We start from the raw sequence: 17,043 nt of genomic DNA on the forward strand, positions 1-17,043 counted from the left end.
ATGTAACACAATGTGCCAACATGAAAAGCACATTTCAGTAATATGTTTGTACAAAAAACAATGCTCAACACCACATATCCAGAGGTGGAAGAAGTATTTAGATGCTTTAATTCAGTAAAAGTACCAATACATTATTGTCAACAATTCATCACAAGTAGAAGCCCTGCATTCAAAACTTATTTAAGTGAAAGTACAAAAGTTTTATCAGCAAAAATGTACTTAAGGTATACAAAGTAAAGATAATTATTGTGTAGGTTCTGATTGACTTTTTGTCAAATATATATAAATAATGGGGCTCTTTTGTGACTGAAATTAATCCAATAGTTACATTTTTAGAGATACATTTTGTTAAAAGTAGCTAAGCTGTTAAATAAATGTAGTGGAGTAAAATTGAATTATTTCCCTTTTAAATGTAGAGGAGTCGAAGTATGAAGTGCATAACATGGAAATACTCAAGTAAAGTACAATTATCTGTAACTGTACTAATAGGCTACTGGCTGATTCGGGTGTAGCCTACTATGGATATTCTCTTTCAAAATGATTAATTCATTGTGTTTACGATGGGCCAGGCCAGAAAAACACATCTACAACCCTGGAATTGAATATGCATTGCACCATCTGAAAACAATATGGTTCAAACATTTATAGAGGTAGATGTTTGTCTGTTACTTTGATTTAAATGATCTGAAACGAAAACAAATCCTGAAGCTGATAGGTGGTTCTAGGTTCAGGTTGTTCTGCTATGGACAGACGACAGAGTTGGGCTAAGCCACTCCCCATCATGTATTGTATCTTTTCAATCTAACTTTAAACAAGAAATAAAGATCTATCTCTTTTAAATGTCTTAAATTGAACTTGCAGAAACTTATCATGCCCTGAACAGCATTGCTATCTCCCTGCCTCTCTCTCCTGCCTAATAATAAAGGTGTTTTGCTCTCACCAGTTCCACTAGTGACTGCAGCGGAGGAATGAGTCTGTGTTTGCTTTGTTCGATATCCTCCCTCCCCTTAGACCTGTGCCAAAAAGGCAGAAGTAATAAGTGCTTTATTAGACTGCCTTTGTGCCCCTGACGTGCTCAGTTCAGTGTGTGTCCAAGCCATCTGTATTTGAGCATTCGGCAGTGTGTCTGCCACATTTCTGGGGGGTTGCCCATCATCAATGTGGTCCAACTTGACAGCTGAAACAACACCATGAACTGGGCCTTCCTTGAGGGCCCTCCTGAGCGGGGTCAACAAATACTTCCACTGCGTTTTGGTCGCATCTGGCTCGCCATCGTTTTCATCTTCAGGCTCTTGGTCTTTCTGGTGGCGTGTGAGAAGGTCTGGGGGTGACGAGCAGAAGGACTTTGATTGCAACACCCGGCAGCCCGGTTGTCACAATGTCCTGCTACGACCACTTCTACCCCATCGGCTACACCCGGCTCTGGGCTCTCCAGCTGATCTTTGTCACCTGTCCATCCCTTCTAGTTACGCTCCATGTGTCCTACCGGGAAGAACGAGAACGCAAACACCGCCTGAAGCACGGAGAAGGATGTGCCCCTCTGTACGGTTTCACGGGAAAGAAGCGAGGGGTTTGTGGTGGACCTACTTTCTCAGCCTGATATTTAAGATTTCAGTCGATAGTGTGTTTGTCTTCCTGCTCTACTACATTTACGAGGCCCGTTTTTCCCACCGTTGGTGAAAATGCAACATCGACCCATGCCCCCAATATGGTGGGACTGTTACATCGCAAGGTAAGCGTTCCTCGGTGGTCCTAAATAGTTAAAGATAATTTAATTCCCATGGTTTGACTTGATTTACTAATCTTACATTTTCTGTCTCTTTTCCAACCTTGTGTTCCTCAGGCCAACAGAGAAGAAGATATTCACCGTCTTTATGGTGGTGACCAGCTTTGTGTGCATCTTCCTCACTTTTTGCGAGGTCTTATACCTGTGTGGGAAGAGGTTCAGGGAGTGCTGTCGAGGAGGACCAGCTCCCGGAGAGAAAACTCCTTCAGGATGGTGAGGACTCCTCTGAGAGTGAAGGAGAACTCAGTTTTCAAAGAGCCGATAACGGAGAAGGCCAAGTTGGTAGATAATGACAACAGAGAAGCTAGCAACAAGGGTTCAGCCCCAGCGTACAGCGTAGTAGTCACATAAAAGACATGCGTTTTATGAGTTTGACTTGGGAGAAAGTAACTATCTGATGTAGCTTTTATACTGTTAGCCTTGTTTATCTGCAGAATATGTGTGGCTTTAAATGATATGTTGTCTTTATTTCCTTTTTTATATCAAAATAATGTTTGTTGGTGCTTTTAAAAGGCTTGTCAACCTAAATAACAAATATGCAATAAAGGTGATTTATTGTACTTTGTCTATTTATATGATGATGTGTTATAAAAGATTATTTTGTTATCTGTATGACCACAAAATAAAATCTTTCCACTTATTATGAGCTACTGTGTCGGTACTTTGACTAAAACTGGAAAAAATGTCTTCATGGTCACACATTATGTCATGAACTTGAACAAGAAATAAAGATAACATTTTCGAAAATAAACAACTGTCAAATTTTCTTTTTTACCTATTCCCCTTTAATCCCTATAAAAACAATTGGAAATGTTAGTTATGAACACATTGTATGAACCTACACGGTGCAAGGCAAATAACAATTGGTGATAACTAGATGATGACTAAACGATCTACAACTGGTTACTGATGGGAGTAACAGTATTGACAAAAGTTGATAACATCTCCATTCCTACAAGTCACAGATTGAAGACAAATACACACATCCTGCATTTCTTCAGAACAGCAGATCGAGAGTTGGTTTGTAAAGGGCAGTAAGTTGCTATTAATGCAGTGACCGCTGCACATTCTTACCTGAGAAAATGAATCAGCAAACGCTTGTTTAATCTTATTCTACGATAGCAGCACTCCATATCTCAGGTGTGTTTCAGTAGAAAAGGTTTTAGAGTGCCTGTACAAACAGATTTGAGGTGGGACCCTGTTTAATTCCGATTAATCAACAGGAACAAATGGGCATATCTCCAGATACCAGATGGCTAATGCTGATACCATGTCAACTGTGGAGTAATGTGGTGCTAGACTAACACACCTCAATGTGGTTTTGTGTACTTGTTACTAATTATTGCCTTATCACCTTTATTCATGTACACTAAGTCCCACTGCATCACATTTCTTTGTTCAGTCAAGCTACTGATGTGTCTTTGGATGTTTTTCTGGACAGTTTTCTGTAATCACCTATATCATTAAGGCACTCCATCACACAACTGCCAACATAAAAGTAAGTTCTTGGAGCAATTTGGGGTCAATATAATGTGACGCTGACAGGAAGTAGTTAGACTTTTAAATTTAAATTTGGGATGGATGCCAAAGGTGGCCACGCCTTCAGATTATGGCCAAGATTTGATTCTTGAGGTAGGTCAATGTCAGAGACCCACAGCAGGAGAGAGGTTGCCTGCTGAACACATTCCCAAAGTCTACTTCGACATTATGGACTGAGTGGAAGACCTGCTTTCTTACGGTAAGCTAAGAGTTTTTTGTCAAACGGATTTGCATTTTTTGGCTTGGTTATATTTAGTTTGAAGACTCCTTGCAAAGCTGAGAACATTGAATATAAAGTCAGAACTGGACTACTGTGTTCGGAGTAAGGGTGAATAACATTTAAGAAACTATTTAAGTATTTAACACGTTTGTAATCAATTAATAAAGGTCATTTCTACAAAGTGTCAAAGTTAAAATCAAACTTAAATGCTGTGAGATTAAAGGGAGGGAATCTAGGTTTCATAGCTGTTAACAAAATGGTTTGATAAGAAAAGAGAACGACTTTCGAAATTATCCAGTGAGATATTTGGAACAGAATATTAAACTACAGAGAGGATGTTTTATATATGTGTTTGTATTTTAAACCTTGTATTTTATTGTATATTTGCCTAACTCTGTCTTTGTCTCTCTTTTTGTAGTTGTAGCTCTTCAGATTTCCAAATATACCTCCTCTAAGGGTTACTGACAGACTTCTCATCCAATCAAAGCTGAACTCATGGATTGGAAATTTCTCGAGGGTCTTCTTAGTGGAGTCAACAAGTACTCCACTGCCTTCGGGCGGATCTGGCTGTCAGTGGTCTTCGTCTTCCGGGTGATGGTCTACGTTGTAGCTGCTGAGCATGTCTGGAGCGACGACCAGGCACACTTTGACTGCAACACCCTCCAGCCTGGATGCAAGAACATCTGCTACGATTACTTCTTCCCCATCTCCCACATTCGCCTCTGGGCTCTGCAGCTGATCTTCGTCACCTGCCCTTCCTTCATGGTCGTGCTTCACGTGGCCTACCGGGAAGAGAGGGAACGTAAATACCAAGCAAAGCACGGTGCAGATCGTCACCTGTACGACAACCCGGGGCAAAAGCATGGTGGTCTGTGGTATACATACCTGATTAGCCTCTTGCTAAAAACAGCCTTTGAGATCACTTTTCTCTACTTGCTCCACTACATCTACGACAGTTTCAAGCTCCCCAGAAAAGTCCAATGTGATGTCAGTCCCTGTCCTAATTTGGTGGACTGCTACATATCCCGGCCCACTGAGAAGACCGTTTTCACCTACTTCATGGTGGGGGCGTCTGTCTTCTGTGTGGTCCTCAACATCTGTGAGATCTTCTATCTGATCACTATCCGGTTGGTGACCCTGAAGAAAAGGGGCTTGGTCCATACCTCGTCTATAATGAAGGTCCGCCGTAACCTGGACTGAAATGGCTGCAAGTCATCTTTTATATTGTAGCTGGAAACACAGTAAAATAAATCACCATTTGTATTAAACTAATGATCCTTTTTCCTCATTGTGGGTATTAATAATTGTATGTATACTTTTCTATGTATTATAAATATATTGTATTTTGACATATACTGTACAATCCAAAGCTCTATCGTTTTTAGCTGAGTGTAATACATATTGCAGCCTAAAAAGAGTGTTTTTGGCATACATCATTTCAATGAAAGAAAATACTTGAGGATTGCCTAATATGTATGACCTCTGTGTCATAACCAAAACGGACAATGTTTGTTTCCCGTATTCTCAAAAACAAGAATGTCAAAGAACTGAAAATAAAGTTTTTGCAACAAAATAAAACCACAGCAAATCCATTCATGGGTAATATTTACTTCTCCTACTCTAATGATGCCATTTCTCCACCTGGTGGCACCAAAGGCATACTACACTATCAAGTGTAGAATCAAAACAACATTGCAATGATACCTCCGAAAATGCATGCATATTGTGTCCGGCTTAGGCAATAAAATGTTCCTTAACTTGATTGATTGATTGATTTCTGATACTTCCCTAGTCATCGATGTTAAAAAAGAAAATGTGTCTGGGATGTGTTTCCCAGGCATCGATCCAGGTGTTACCACCGGACTTAATACAATGGGTTAATGTTAGGCCTTCTACATTTAGCAAAAATAACGTTGTAATGTTACAAATAACATTATGAATACATTGAGTTGACTGGAGTGTAGCATTCAATATATAAAGCATGTCAAAAGTTTTTCTACTCAAACACAGGTGCGAAAATGTGTCGACATTTAATAGAGTGATAAGGGGTAATCAGCAGCTTTGTTTTCAAAATAAAAGCATGCACATGTTTTTTTTTTTAAGAAGGACTTTTCGAGAACTATGCAAGTGGTATTTGGTTGATGAGAACGTGTTTTAAATATTTACTGAAGATGAATAGTCAAGTCTTGAATTCAATTATTTTTTAAAACAATTATTGCCATTTTCCAAACTACTGTAATATCTTGAGGACATTTAGCTACCGAGCCTATTACATACCACGTTTTCAAAATGCCTCTCTGATTGATTGACAAGTACAGTATGCATAATGGGTTTATCAAGATTACACGTTTAGTGACACATTTAGTTAACTCTTATCTTATTTTGAAAAGCCTCAGAAGTGTCACTGTCTGTCCTGCGGGTTCAGAGAGGAGCTGATGTTTGGAGAGGACACGCTGATAAGATCCACGCACGATCCTCCACCGACACTTTAACTGAATGGTGACCCAACAGAGATGGCTGGTACAGGTGAATATTAATAAACACACTATGGTTTTGAAGCCGATTTACATGTATGTCAATTACAGTCATGTTATTGTTTTAAACTTTGGGAATGTTTGTTTGGGTGTGGTGGAGTGGTTCCAATATGGAGAGGATGAGTATCTCGTGACGAAAGCTTAAAAGGGCATTATTAATCCTATATTTGTGTATATTTGGACTCGTGAAAAGCTGACATTTCTTTCTAGCAGTTTGCAAACATATCGTAAAAAGGCCTGTATCAAAGTCCTGGTACCATATGTTACGTTATTTTAAATTAAATGTTATTTTGGACACTTTTAAATGCTGAGTAGGTTAGTAGCGCTTTTCTTTTTTGAACACATGCTCTGGTCCACATGGTGACAGTATCTGAGACCTTAAAGTGTACATGTGCTAACTGTCTCCTCTCCTATGGGGTTGTCTCAGTAAAAGTGTGAATGTCACTGTGTGTGTAATGATTGATCAAATATTTAGTTGTGACACTGTCTTGTCAAATGTGAAGGTGGGAGAAGGTTACAATTGAGATATCTCACATGTTGCAAACGCACAAATAAACAAGTCAACTAACCTTATTTATGTTAAGTCAAGACACACCTTTGTCTTTAGATTGTTACCTGTTGGATGTCAGTTGCTATGCTGGGTGTCTGTGTATTATTAAATGTAAGTTTTAAGATGAATTTGAATTGTTCATTCGGGGGAAAACAATGTGACCCGAGTTGCTTTTCCCGTTAAATGCTGCATAACTTTACATCTCTTGATCTGTGTAATTCATAGATAGCATGCAGCAGACGTTGCTTTATATCCATCATCTTCCCTCCAGCGTTTGACTTTATTACATTAATATATTTAGTTTCAGTTCAGTTCATTTTGTTCTTTACTGTCTTCTTTGGGACAGTGTGAACTGTATGTGCTCAGCAGCTAATCATTAATACAAGTGGCATCTCTGCTGTGGTTTTGACCTGGCTCCTGTCTCTCAGATCAATACAATGGATGGCGTAACATCACGTGAAATGAACTCTGTGGATTTCTAAATATTGCCGCATTAACTCCTCTTCCTCAGGAATGTGTTGTGCCAGCCTGGAGGAGCCTCAGCCCCTGATGAAGATGGGTCTGAGCATGGTCCTCATCGGTCACATGAACTTCCTGTTGGGAGCGCTGGTGCACGGCGTGGTTCTCCGACACATCAACTTCCACAAGCAGGCGCGCGCCATGGAGTACGCCATCTCCAACGTGGTGGCCCTCACCTCCGGACTCGTGGTGAGTGCAGGAGATTCATACTCATCCTTCAAATAGTTTCAAGGCTTTTATTGTCATGTGTACATAGCTACAGTGTCAATGAAAGTCACAGGCTCCTCCAACAGTGCAACACAATAAAACAGATAATAGTGCAAGTAAATCAAATCAAATAGAATATAAATAGTTCACAATATATTCTACAATTAATTGGAATATTGCAAACAGATGAATGTTATGTATTTTCTTTCAAATTTAAGGTGTTTAGCAGTCTTATGGCATGTGGGATGAAACTGAAATAGCAAGAAGGGCGGTTATCTTCTGCAATATTATGAAGGATTAAATCAGTCTCACGGCATTTCGTGTTATAGTCACAAAATTAATCTATTAATTCGTGATCACCAACACGATTTCCCCCTTTTTTCGTGTCACACAGAACGATTTTAATGTATTTCTATTGGTAGTATGTTTCGTGCCTGCAGCAAATAATAACAAATTAGAAGGAACAAAAGATTACAAAAATACAGATTTCAGTATTCTGAGGCTCTGAGCCATTTCTTTTCCTCACGGACGGCAAGACAAGTCCGACATTATCAATTTAAAATAAAAACAATAATCGTGGCTTGATATTGAGTAAGAAGATGTTTTTATGAACCACACAGCTTCCGGTCTACTACCAATAGAAATACATTGCTTTTAAAATCGTTCTGTGTGACACGAAAAAAATGGGAAAATGAATCAATAGATTAAATTAATTTCGTGACTATAACACGAAATGCCGTGAGACTGTGTTGGAAGGATAATTGAAATACAAAACGTATTCTACATTCTACTTTCATTTAGGACATCAAAGGAAAGCATTTTCATATCAGTGCTGTTTTATCAGATGTGTCAAGTTTTAGTATTTTGAGCAGGGATATGGTTGAACCTCGCAGACCACAAGCTACAAATGCATCTAAAATGTTCATAGAATTGATCACTAAGTACTGTAGAAATGTTCTTAATACCAAAATCAATATAGCAGGCTTTTACTCCACTGGCTGCTTGTAAAACCCGATTCCTATACAATCAATATTCTGAGGCTAACCGCTAACCATTTGCTCATAGCTGATAGCTTTAATTTCAAATGCTGCGACAACTTACGTTTTTAAAATAGCAAATATTTCCTTATGAATCCCTTCAGTATGACTTTAATGTTGGACCATGCTTAAGAAATAGTGGTCTCAAACCAATTCCTCCAGAACAAAAAACACATATTTAATGTTATGTCACTTTAAAAAAAGGAAGAACATGAGATATGTTAGAGTCGGAGAGTATCTAATCAGCCAATATGAAAGACATGAGTTAAAGGGTGTTTTTCTTTCTTCAAGCTTTCAAAAACAAATTTCAAAGACTTTTCTGAAATACTTGTAGTGACGACACAGCTCAGATACTTCATCTTTTGACCTTCCTTTGGTTGCTAACTTGTGTGTCTCAGACTGGATGAGAATACAATCATATGTGTTGTAAATGGTTGCAAGCAGTGATATGATTATTCTTTAAAACGTATCCGTCTTGTCTCTGCAGGGAATCGTCGTTGGCATTCTGGCTATTCTCCTGTCTAAAAACAAGAAGAGCAAAGGCCTGGTTAGTATTGTGTTTTCCTATAAACCGTGTTATCGTTGGTCTCCCTGCACACTTGCTTTCTCTTTGATATTTTCACGCTTTATTCCCAGCTTTCGTGTCTGTCTTCTGAGCTCTTGCATGCAGCCACCAGGTGTGTGAGGAGCTGGAATAGTTCAGTGTTTTTCTCTCGTGACTCTTTCCCATGGTGCAGCGTGGTTTCTGCTTTCCTCTGTTTACTCAGTCAGCTGTCAGACGGGACTGACAAGCAGCGAATGAGTAAGCCCGGCCAAACCTGCCTCTGCTAACCACTCCCCGCTCCCATTGTTGGCAGAGCAAATGTAAACTGGGCTCAACCTAGCAACCTGTTATCTTAACCCATCAAGGCATTACATAAGCATGAATAACAAGTAATCTCAACACTCCCTTTATTGATGTCCACACCTGTATCACATGACCTGGCTACTACACGTTGTAATCTGTCTCCTGTATTATTTCTAATCCAGTTTCGACAACTCACAAAGTGATTTTTAAATGTCTGTAGCAATGTCTCACCCTCTGTAAACCTATTAAAGGAAAGGTTGGCTGCTTTTCTTCCCATTGATTGAAACGTTTATTAACAGCTTGTATATTGGGTACAGTACAGTACAGCTCAAAATATACAATTGTTAAGGGGATGCAGACCAGAGAAAGACTTTCGTCTTGTTTACATCAGGGTCCCCCATTTCCAATTCATCATACACATACATACACATACCCACATTTGTAATTGCTCATAGCTGATAGCTTTAATTTCAAATGCTGCGACAACTTACTTGGAGTTTTGATACGCCAACAAGTCCCTTCAAAAGACTAAAACCAACAATGTGTCATCCAACCTTTTCAGGTTCATATTTCTATTCTGTGCCTCTACTGGGACATTGGTTAAATGCTGGCCGGCTCTGTTGGGATTGGTCAATCAGAATCAGAATTCCTTTATTCATCACAAAGAGGGGGAATTTGCATTTGTTACAGCAAGAAAAGAGCCAAAGACAGCTTAATATTAGTTCAAGGTTCTGTATTTGTCAAACGAACATAGCTACAGTGTAGTTATGTCGATGAAAATCTTGTGTCACAGGCTTAACCAAGAAACCGCTCAAAGGTGTCCAGCTTCTTAGCCTTTCACGTACAAAAATGTTGTAGGGCTAGCAAATCGGAGCACAAGTGTTACATAGTGATGTCACTTTAGGATTTAAGACTTTGCAGACCATTTACATGCACAGAAACAGTTATAACACACTACAGGAAAGAGAAAACTAAACAAATAGGGCGTCTTTAAAGGATGACGCTGTTGATATTTAAATATGTTTTCATGGTCAAAGATTCCCATGGTAAGCTCACAGTATGCTGACATGAACACGCAAGCATGAGCACATCACACCAATTCTGGCTTCCCTCCATTGGCTTCCTGTCCATTTTAGAGTTCATTTTAAGATGTTATTGTATGTTTTTAAATCGCTTAATGGGCTGGCCCCGTCACTGGCCCCACGCAAAGTTATATGATGAGGCCCTCTGTTTCGCAAGCGTCGACCGGGGGGGGTGCTAGTGCTAGTGGAGCCTCGTGCTCGAGACCGTGCCGCATAAGCGCATAGGTGCGCCGTATTTTCGGCTCAGGTGAGGCCCCCTCCGCAAGATGAGGCCCCCTCCGCAAGATGAAGCCCCCTCCGCAAGGTGAGGCCCCACGCAGTCTGCATGATCGGCCTGTAGGGAGGGACGGCCCTGCCCCTCAGTCCATCTCCGACCTCCTACAGGTGTACACCCCCTCAAGGGCTTTGAGGTCGGCTGATCAGCTGCTGCTAGTAGAACCTAAAACCAAGAAAAAGACCAGGGGAGACCGAGCCTTCTCAGCGGTAGCCCCCAGGCTCTGGAACGACCTGCCCTCCCCATGTCAAATTGTCGCCCACCAAACTTAAGTCCCGCCTGAAGACCCACCCCTTTCCCCTCGCTTTCGAGTCAGTCTGAGCTGTTTTATCGATTTGTATGCTTTTATTGTCCGTCCATAGCCTTTGTGTACCTTGTATTAATTCTTATGTGTGCCTTTTATCTATTATTGTAATATTATATTTTATTATAATGTTATGTTTGCTGTGAAGCGCTTTGGTAAACCCTCTGTTTTTAATATGTGCTATAGAAATAAAGTGGATTGGATTGGACATGACATTGTTTAAATGTTTCACATAAATGGCCACAAAGCGTACTTTTTTTCTTCTTTTGCATTCATCCTTGCATTTAGCTTCAAAGCCATATGTCATGTTGTTAATGCTGCTTTAGATTAAATGTGTTCTGTCTGTATTCCTATTGTTTTAATCTTTGCTGTCCTTTTATCGTTGCATCTTAATCTTCTCAGGGTTTGATCGCTGATTGTTTTTCTTCCCTCCTCTCACAGACGTGGTCACTTCTCACTGTCGGAGTAGTTGCTTCTCTAACGGCGGCGGCCTCGGCCATTGGTCTGTTGGTCTCCATGGTGAGGACCATCCTTCACGATGGGCGGAGCCTCCTGACTCACTGCCGCTTCCCCGACGCTATTGGCTACTCCAGCATCACCAACGAGTGTCCTTTTGACCCCACGCGTATCTACGTGAGTGTGTGACAGATGCTGGGATCTAGATTTAAAAGGCTTTATTGTTATATGCAAAATAACTAGTGTAGTTTTGGTAAGGACAATTTCATGCTCCTCCAACAATGCATATATACGTCATTTTCTGCTATTGTTATGACGTTTTGGTAACTTTATTTATTACTCTTTATGTGAAAAAGCCTGTTTGTGTCCGTAATAATCCCACGGTTATATTTGTTTTATTTCGTTTTATTTGCTAGCTACTGGTAAGCTTGCAACTCTGTCAGCTTATCCAAAGTAAGCTTCTGTTGCCATTTCATATATAATATACTTAGGACATAACATTCATAAAAACAGTGCAAAAAATAGAAAAAATAAATAAAACATATTTAAGAAAAGAAATAAGGATATAATACAAATTTAAATATGGAAAATATATACATTAAAAGACACAAACTGTGAGTTTTTCTGTGTGAGCGAGGGGAAAGGGGTGGGTCTTCAGGCGGGACTTAAAAGTTTGGTGGGCGACAATTTGACATGGGGAGGGTAGGTCGTTCCAGAGCCTGGGGGCTACCGCAGAGAAGGCTCGGTCTCCCCTGGTCTTTTTCTTGGTTTTAGGGTCTACTAGCAGCAGCTGATCAGCCGATCTCAAAGCCTTTGAGGGGGTGTACACCTTTAGGAGGTCGGAGATGGACTGAGGGGCAGGGCCGTCCCTCCCTACAGGCCGATCATGCAGACTGCAAGGGGCCTCACCTTGCGGAGGGGGCCTCATCTTGCGGAGGGGGCTTCATCTTGCGGAGGGGGCCTCATCTTGCGGAGGGGGCCTCATCTTGCGGAGGGGGCCTCACCTGAGCCGAAAATATGGCGCGCTTATGCGGCACGGTCTCGAGCACGAGGCTCCACTAGCACTAGCACCCCCCCCCCCCCCCGGTCGACGCTCGCGAAACAGAGGGCCTCATCATATAACTTTGCGTGGGGCCAGTAACGGGGCCAGCCCATTAAGCGATTAAAAAAACATACAATAAAATCTTAAAATGAACTCTAAAATGGACAGGAAGCCAATGGAGGGAAGCCAGAATTGGGGTGATGTGCTCATGCTTGCGTGTTCATGTCAGCATACTGTGAGCTTACCATGGGAATCTTTGACCATGAAAAGATATTTAAATATCAACAGCGTCATCCTTTAAAGAGGCCCTATTTGTTTGACTCTACCCTTCGTACGTGTGTGCGTACGTACGTAGAGTCACTCAGTCTGTCACATTGGGGCAGAAAGCTGTCCTGACCCTGTCTCTCCGGTGCCACAGACGGACTGTCAGGCCCGTTCAGACTCAGCAGCTGCACACACACATCTGCAACACTCAGGCATTTCATCACGGCCAAGTAGTCTGCAGTTTGTGAGGTGACCTTTGTCTTAAACTGGTCAATGTAAGGAGGTCAATGCTAGTTCTGCCCCAGTAGCTTTTAAATTACAGTTCAGCGTCTGCCATTAGTAGCACAAACACAGCATTAGGCGGATGCATAACACAGACAGTATTTGTTTTCTAATAGGAGACAGCTGCCGTGCAATCTGCGTGTTTGCAGCATCACAAGACATTCGTATTAACCACAGATAAATATAAGTGTATTTAAGCAGGAAATAGGTACGATTTCATATTGTGGATTTAACCTGACAATCTTTTAATTAACCAAATAGTCCTGAAGCTAATATAGCAAAGCAAATATGGTTATGATGTAAGACTCTTCGTGCTGACGGTAGCTTGTGTGCAGCAGTCAAAATACTGAGGTCACTTGCATTCAAATAAAATAGGTTAGATAAGATATAAGAGATAGGTTGGGTGATCGAGAGAACCAGCACATTAGCTTAGATTTATTTTATCCACCTTTTTAAAGAAAGGCCAACCTTAAATAATCAGTTTTAAGTGAAAGCTCTTTTAACAATATTATATATACTATACCTTTCTTGACATATCGACCTGACGTGGAACTGAAACCGTCATCCACGCTCTGTTCAAAGACACTTCTTGGGTTTAAAAGGTTCGTTCATATTCGCCAAATCCCAATCCTCACTGCAAAAAGAGAGATAGAGACAATCAGACGTGCTTTAAAACAAACTTCAGCCGAACTAATTTGGTAGAGGAACTAGCGTCCAAATAGTCTTTTCAGTATTCCTGTAATTAGATGTTTTTGTTTGGGAGTGTTCTCTTTCGTTGGACCTCACAATGATGACCTAATATAATAATAAACCAGTTATCCTTTACCCAAAAACTTGCTATCAGTACAGAAGTTGCTTCCTTTGTTGTTGTCTTCTGAGACTGCAGTGTAGCTGTTCCCTCCCATTAGCAGGGGACCCTCCAACATGGCTCCCAGCGGCCCGGTTACATCGCCTGAAAATATGTTTGGGCTTCTGGTTCTGATACTCATGGCTGCTCAGAGGCACTAATGATGCTTCTGCAAGGTTGTTTTTCTTTAGTGCTTCCTGCATATTTTATTCTGGATACCAAAGAAAACTTTCAAACTATAATCATTAATTCTCTTTTGTGGTCTGCAAACCAACCCACCTCACAAACAGCCGCTGGCAATTCCCTCTGAACACTTTGAAACTTTCTGCAGACTCTCCTCTGCAAAGTCCCAGACACACTGCTCTGTTTTTGCTTCACAGCCGCCTGAGGGAAAATAGGGTTCTTCATCGCATCATTACCCTCACTGTATCCTGCTGCTTATGGTCCAGCTGGTGTCTGCAGCTCACCCCACTCCTCTGTCTCTCTGCAGAGCACCACTCTGATCCTCTGGGTGCCTCTCATCGTGACTTGTGTGATCCAGATGGTGTTTTCGGCCCGCTGCTCTGCTGTCTGCGTCTCATTCCTGGGTTTACCTTGCTGCCCGAACAGGAAGAGGAAGAGGGACTTTGGCAGATCGGTGAGATTTCTGCTCAAACACACACTGTGCTGCTGAGTCTCGTGTTAAGACAAGTTGCTTCGATGTAAGTTGAGGACAAACGTGTCTGCTTGGAATTAGAATGATTTATTACCCTCATAGTGGTACATCTTAAAACATTAGTAGTACTGATCACATTTTAAGTGTTGACTCAACATGGTATAATAAAATTCATGATGCTATAATGGTCATCGGGTGAACGTGATTTTGTTTTTGGTTTGTTCAACTCTACCAAAAACTCCCAATAAATAATGTAGTATATTTCAAGACAGCCAACATTAACATTACAAAGTCAAGACACTTCCCTGGTGTGAGGTGCAAGGGTTAAGAATGGTTTTCAATAGAGCAATTTGGTTTAAGAAAAAAGGCTTTCTGTGTTTGTAGATAAATGTGGTGAGGCCAATTGAGGAAGCTGCTCCCCTTCGGTACGCTGAAGCTCCAAGGAACTACGCTGAGTCTCCGAGAAGCTACACAGAATCTACAAGAAGCTACGCTGAAGCTCCAAGGAACTACGCTGAGTCTCCGAGAAGTTACACAGAATCTACAAGAAGCTACGCTGAAGCTCCAAGGAACTACGCTGAGTCTCCGAGAAGCTACACAGAATCTACAAGAAGCTATGCTGAAGCTCCAAGAAGCTACGCTGAAGTTCCAAGAAGCTACGCTGAAGCTCCAAGAAGCTACACAGAATCTACAAGAAGCTACGCTGAAGCTCCAAGGAACTACGCTGAACCTCCAAGAAGCTACGCTGAACCTCCAAGGAACTACGCTGAACCTCCAAAAAGCTACGCTGAACCTCCAAGGAACTACGCTGAACCTCCAAGGAACTACGCTGAACCTCCAAGAAACCACGCTGAGTCCCCGAGAAGTTACGCTGAATCCTCAAGGAGCTGCCCTGAACCTCAGAGACAGCAGCTCAGACCTCCTCCTCTTCCTCATCATCTTCCCAAACATCAACAGAGTCTTCCTCCCTCAGAGAGACGTCCTCTTCGCTCGCAGCACAAGAAAAGGTCCGACAGAGAGAGGCAGGAAACCAGAGCTGGCAGCGAGCAAAATCCACCGGAGCAGCACCAACTTCTGGAGAGAGGAACCATGGAGAGGTCGAGCTTCTGGATTTAGACGATTTGAACATACTTGCAGACCAAATGCATCAAACTCAGAACTTCAAAACTATGAACTCAAAGCTGGAGATGTTTTATTTAGCAGTGTGGATGCATATCTGAAGCTCAGGGTCCCGGTTTTGTAAATATAACTGTTCTTGTATTTCATGAGTGTCAATCTATTCATATCGGGACAGACAGAGGAGGAAAATCCTTCAAAGTGAGGACACGGTGCCTGTAGAAGGATTCACTCGGAGTTTGACATTTTGGAGAATCTATTTTCTTGCCGAGAGGTAAACGAGAGGATTGATAGTCCTCTCGTTTCGATAGGACAGCTTCACACACCCCTACAGCTCAGAAATCACCAACACGTTTTCCATTTGATTCATTTGTTTTTGCACAGACGATTGGTATCGATCTTCTTGTCTAACCCTCTGGAAGTAATCGTTAAAGTAAATGTGCACATATAATGGAGGCAGGTACAGCACAATAGGAAACTGAAGTGTACAAAGTGCCTTCATTATTTTATCTGATTTAATTACGGATGGAAATGCCTGTTTGAGTAAATGAGAATGTAAGTGTGTTTGCATTTGTATTTTTCTGATGTCAAGAGATACCACTAATGCACGTTTTTATATTTATTCTAGTCGACAAGTAAATAACGTTTCTATTCATAATTCTGTATCTGTCGTGAACTCTGTGACAGGAGACCTTTCACTTTAATATGCTGTAATGGCAGCAGCAGGGGCCTGACAGGAACACACACACACACACACACACACACACACACACACACACATACACACACACACACACACACAGAGAGAGAGATATGTAGACACCCTGACAGGCGGGTGCTAACACATCCACCCACTTCCTGTCAGGGGTTTCTTAATAAGGACCTTCGCTGTACCTTCACAGGGAGATGCATGACAGTAATGTTCAGCTGTCAGACCACACATTGCTCTTAACTGGAGACACAGGCTCGAGAGATGCTATGAAACAAGTGATACCGTTTATTTAGCTGATGCTGGTATCCAAAGCCATTTATAGCATACTAAATACTGTAGTCTTCCTACTGTGGAAATAAGGGGTTCAGTATAATGTGGATGTCAATGGGAATCAAATCACTGAACCTGGGAATGATATATTCCTTTTTTTTTTTTTAAGGTGCCCTATTACGGGGTTTTCCATTTCCTGTAGTGTTATATAGTTTTTAGTGCATGTAAATGGTCTTCAGAGGCTAAAATCACTGTGTTCCCTCCAGAGGGAGTTTCTCTCCCACACACTATATTGACAAACGCTCCAACACATTGAACTTGATAGGCTAAGTGGCGGGACATCTTTAAGCGGTTGACCAATCACAACAGAGCCGGCCAGCTAACCAATCGGAGCAGACTGGGCTCTGGTTTCAGACAGAGGGTGAAAAGAGGTGCTGCAGCACAGACAGCATGAGAGAAGAATAAAGAGCTTTTTGAACATTAAAGCATGGAGACATGTA

At 41.4% G+C, this 17,043-nt stretch overlaps 2 protein-coding genes and 1 pseudogene across 6 annotated transcripts; all 3 read left to right on the top strand.

Moving 5' to 3' along the window:
* Positions 1 to 1,071: 1,071 nt before the first annotated feature.
* Positions 1,072 to 2,322, top strand: LOC117532471 (annotated as a pseudogene).
* Positions 2,323 to 3,418: 1,096 nt separating this feature from the next.
* LOC117532468 (gap junction beta-3 protein-like) lies at positions 3,419 to 5,082 on the top strand. Its single transcript, XM_034195822.1, has 2 exons — positions 3,419 to 3,524; positions 3,964 to 5,082. Exon 2 carries the CDS (start codon positions 4,041 to 4,043, stop codon positions 4,743 to 4,745), a length of 705 nt encoding a protein of 234 aa, XP_034051713.1. The 5' UTR covers positions 3,419 to 3,524; positions 3,964 to 4,040; the 3' UTR covers positions 4,746 to 5,082.
* An 858-nt stretch (positions 5,083 to 5,940) lies between these two features.
* Positions 5,941 to 16,219, top strand: LOC117532465 (postacrosomal sheath WW domain-binding protein-like). Of its 5 annotated transcripts, XM_034195818.1 has the most exons (7): positions 5,941 to 6,071; positions 7,141 to 7,337; positions 8,880 to 8,939; positions 11,341 to 11,532; positions 14,281 to 14,427; positions 14,830 to 14,870; positions 14,934 to 16,219. In XM_034195818.1, the coding sequence occupies exons 1-7, from the start codon at positions 6,059 to 6,061 to the stop codon at positions 15,559 to 15,561; spliced, it is 1,278 nt and encodes a 425-aa protein (XP_034051709.1). In that variant the 5' UTR covers positions 5,941 to 6,058; the 3' UTR covers positions 15,562 to 16,219. The 5 variants fall into 5 exon arrangements, with proteins under 5 accessions (XP_034051709.1, XP_034051707.1, XP_034051708.1 ...); XM_034195816.1 differs by having other exon boundaries at positions 14,830 to 16,219; XM_034195817.1 differs by having other exon boundaries at positions 14,332 to 14,427; positions 14,830 to 16,219.
* The last annotated feature ends 824 nt before the right edge of the window (positions 16,220 to 17,043 follow it).

The sequence above is a fragment of the Gymnodraco acuticeps genome, unplaced genomic scaffold, assembly GCF_902827175.1.
Source record: "Gymnodraco acuticeps unplaced genomic scaffold, fGymAcu1.1, whole genome shotgun sequence".
NCBI classification, from domain to species: Eukaryota; Metazoa; Chordata; class Actinopteri; order Perciformes; family Bathydraconidae; genus Gymnodraco; species Gymnodraco acuticeps.